Raw genomic sequence first — 4,123 nt, 5'->3', positions numbered from 1 at the left:
AAAAGTAAACGAAAAAAGGCAGGATGTTACATACTCAGTATACATCGGGCCCATCGGGTAGTGCTTTTCAACCATTCCAATCTCAACCTCAAGTTATACCTCAAGTGCCATATCAATCTTCCCAACAATACCAGTACCCTCTTCAATATCAGTACGCGACAATGAATCCATTTCAAACTCCTATGTTTCAGCAAGTGGTGAAGGAGAAAAAGTGTACGTTCAAGCAGTTTATGGACTGCAATCCCTCTGAATATTCGGGTCATCGCGATCCAATTGTGACGATGAATGGGTTAAGGGAAGTGGAACGGGCAATGAAAGCCTGTCAATTTGAACCAGAATTACAGGTAACTTATGCTAGCCAACTGTTATAGAATCGAGCTATGGTTTGGTGGGATACAATTATTGCTTCATTGTCCGAAGAGTAACTCAATCAGGTTATATGGGAACAATTTGTTGCAAAGGTCCAGGAACAGTACTGCACCGCATTTGATATCAATCGATTGAAGCAAGAGTTCATGCAAATGACGATGACTGAAGATATGATAGTCGATAAAGCGTTTGAGCAGTTTATGGACAAATTAAGGTTCGTGCATCAGTGGATACCTGACGAACAGTCCAGAGTGCAACTGTTTGTAGAAATTTTACGACCCGAGTATCGCACGATTGCAAGACTTATTACGACTTTGTCACAAGCGCATATGTTGGCAAAGATAACTGAAAGTGATATTAAGGCGGCCAGAAGTGTGAAAACTGAAAGTGTTTCGCAAGTGAAATCAGCGACAAGTCAGTCTAGCCAACAATCAAAGAAATCAAGTCGGTATAAGCCAAAAGGGCAATCTAGCTAAGGTGGATCAGTGTCAAGCAGTCAGAAGACATGGTGTAGAATGTGTAAGTCTTCGCATAGTGGGCAGTGTTCAACAATAACGAAAAGGTATTTGCGTTGTGGTATAGTGGGACATGAGCCTCAAGATTGTTCATTTAAGAATAATGTGTGTTGGAACTGTCATAAAGAGGGTCACAGATCTACAGAGTGCCCAGCTGCAAGAAAGAGTTATTCTGAGGTGGGGTCCGGGTCAGGGGTACGTGCTGTGTCAGCTGGGGGATCATCTGCTTCCTCTGTGGGGCAGAAGCACAAGAATCCTCCACCACCTGAAGCTAGAGCCTTTCAGATGTCAGTAGACACTGCCACAGCTACTGACGATGCAATCACTGGTATGTTCTTAGTAAATTCTGTGCCGGCTCGTGTACTATTTGACTGTGGAGCAAATCGCTCATTTGTGTCAACTACATTTTGTGCTAAGTTAAATGTGCCTGTTAGTGTAATAAATGAACCCTTAAGTGTCGAAGTGGGTGACTGTAGAATAGTTCCAGTCACAAAGTTTGTGTCTGGAATTTCTATTGACATATAGGGTAGTCTTTTCCCTGTGACTTGTCTAGTGATGCCTATACCAAGCTTTGATGTAGTGTTAGGCATGAATTGGCTTAGTGACCATAAGGCCAGTATTAAGTGCGATAGAAAAATTATCTCTTTTTCGGTGGCTGGTGGGAAACGGGTAGTGGCTCGTGGTGATCGCGGCAGGTTCCGTTGTCCATTATTGTCGATGATGAAAGCTCAGAAATCTTTGGCCAAGGGATGTGATTCTTTCTTAGCTTATGTAATCGATGTAAAGAAGGAAAATAAAGTAGTGTCCGATATTTTTGTGGTGTCTGAATATCCAGAAGTGTTCCCCGATGAATTTCCAGGCTTACCGTCGATCAGGGAAGTTGAATATAAGATCGATTTAGTGCCAGGGGCTACGCCGGTCGCTAAAGCTCAGTATAGATTAGCTCCTTCACAAATTCGTGAAATGATGTCCTAAATTCAAGAACTGTTGGACCACGGGTTCATTCGTCCGAGTTCTTCGCCGTGGGGTGCACCAGTGTTATTCTCGAAAAATAAATATGATACGCTCTGAATGTGTATAAATTATCGTGAACTAAATAAAAGAACAGTGAAGAATAAGTATCCATTTCCGAGGATATATGACTTATTCGATCAACTTCAAGGAGCTTCGTTCTTTTCGAAAATAGATCTACGTTCGGGATATCACCAGGTTCGTGTTGCTGAATCTGACATTCCTAAGACTGCATTTCGTACTCGTTATGGTCATTATGAGTTCTTAGTGATGCCGTTTGGGTTAACCAATGCTCCTGCAATTTTCATGGATCTTATGAATAGGGTGTGTAAATCGTTTTTGGATAAGTTTGTTATCGTGTTCATTGATGACATCTTAGTGTACTGCAAAACCGAATCCGAGCATGCTGAGCATTTAAGACAAGTGTTGGAACTTTTGAAACTTGAACAATTGTATGCAAATTTTTCAAAGTGTGACTTCTGGTTACGTGAAGTTCAATTTTTGGGTCATATTATCTGTGCAGAAGGTATAAAAGTGGATTCGTCAAAAATTGAAGATGTGATGAATTGGAATTCACCAAAGAATCTGAGAGAAATCAAAAGTTTTCTAGGATTAGCCGGTTACTACCGACGATTTATTAAAGATTTTTCAAAGATTGCAAGTTCTTTGACAAAGTTAACTAGAAAGGATGTGTCTTTTCAGTGGGGTAATGAACGAGAAACTGCGTTTCAGACTTTGAAAAGTTTGTTGTGTCAAGCACCAGTGTTAGTTTTACCTGAGGGATCCGACGACTTTGTTGTGTATTGCGACGCGTCTTTATCAGGTTTGGGTTATGTATTAATGGAAAGCGATCCTGTGATTGCGTATGCATCTCGACAGTTAAAACTAAGTGAAAAGAATTATCCAGTACATGACTTAGAAATGGCTGCAGTAGTGTTTGCGTTAAAGTTTTGGAGGCATTATCTTTATGGTACGCATTGTGTTATCTGCACCGATCATAAAAGTTTACAGTATATTTTTTCGCAGAAAGAGATGAATATGCGCCAGAGACGGTGGTAATAACTAATTAAGGATTACGACTGTGAGATTAGATATCATCCTGGCAAGGCAAACGTCGTGGCTGATGCGTTAAGTCGTAAGAAATCCGCTGACAATGTAAAGTTTATGCGAATTGAGATTGTGTCTGATTTAGTGGATCGACTAAAGATAGCTCAACTCGAAGCATTACAAGATGAACATTTCAAATCTGAGTTAATGGTGAAAAGAAGAGTAGAATTGATGAATCATTCTTGAGGATTAAAGACTTATCGTGAACGAGTTTGGGTGCCGTTATTTGGAGGATTGAGGGATTTAATCTTAAATGAAGCACATAAATCGAGATTATCCGTGCATCCCAGTAGTACAAAAATGTACCATGATCTGAAAGTGTTATATTGTGTGATGACCCGTCCTAATCTATCTGGACGAATACATTACATTTGGTTACATTGTGAGGTACTTGACCTCTATATGATACATTTTACAAACATTGCATTCGTTTTTAAAAGATAAACTTTCACTACATCGAAAGTTGATGGCATGCATATCATTTCATAATACATTCAACTATAATTGACTTAATAATAATCTTGATGAACTCAACGACTCGAATGCAACGTCTTTTGAAATATGCCATTAATGACTCCAAGTAATATCTCTAAAATGAGCAAATGCACAGCGGAAGATTTCTTTGATACCTGAGAATAAACATGCTTTAAAGTGTCAACCAAAAGGTTGGTGAGTTCATTAGTTTATCATAATCAATCATTTCCATAATTTTAATAGACCACGAGATTTCATATTTCCATTTCTTATAAACATTATGCATAAAAATCATTCATATGGATTGAACACCTGGTAACCGACCTTAACAAGATGCATATAGAATATCCCCATCATTCCGGGACTCACATCGGACATGATAAATCGAAGTACTAAAGTAGTTCAAATTCTCTGACTGGGGCTTGTTAGTGCCTATAGATCTATCTTTAGGATTCGCGTCAATTGGTGGCAATTATCATAAACACCAATTCTTAGGCTACCAAGCTAAAAAGGGGCATATTCGGTTCGATAATCCAACCATAGAATGTAATTTAGATTATTTGTGTCTATTTCGTAAAACATTTATAAAAGCAGCACATGTATTCTCAGTCCCAAAAATATATATTACAAAAGCATTGAAAAAGGGA

General features: G+C 39.0%; 2 protein-coding genes across 2 annotated transcripts; both read left to right on the top strand.

Annotated features, from left to right (window-relative positions):
- The first annotated feature begins 884 nt into the window (after window positions 1-884).
- LOC139864754 (uncharacterized) lies at window positions 885-1,859 on the top strand. Its single transcript, XM_071853323.1, has 2 exons — window positions 885-1,313; window positions 1,410-1,859. Exons 1-2 carry the CDS (start codon window positions 885-887, stop codon window positions 1,857-1,859), a joined length of 879 nt encoding a protein of 292 aa, XP_071709424.1.
- A 342-nt stretch (window positions 1,860-2,201) lies between these two features.
- On the top strand, window positions 2,202-2,954 carry LOC139864752 (uncharacterized mitochondrial protein AtMg00860-like). Its single transcript, XM_071853322.1, has 2 exons — window positions 2,202-2,801; window positions 2,922-2,954. Exons 1-2 carry the CDS (start codon window positions 2,202-2,204, stop codon window positions 2,952-2,954), a joined length of 633 nt encoding a protein of 210 aa, XP_071709423.1.
- Window positions 2,955-4,123: the final 1,169 nt, after the last annotated feature.

Source organism: Rutidosis leptorrhynchoides, chromosome 8 (genome assembly GCF_046630445.1).
Source record: "Rutidosis leptorrhynchoides isolate AG116_Rl617_1_P2 chromosome 8, CSIRO_AGI_Rlap_v1, whole genome shotgun sequence".
Lineage (NCBI taxonomy): Eukaryota > Viridiplantae > Streptophyta > Magnoliopsida > Asterales > Asteraceae > Rutidosis > Rutidosis leptorrhynchoides.
Note: the sequence above shows the minus strand (reverse complement) of the source record. Positions and strands in the feature narration are given on the sequence as shown.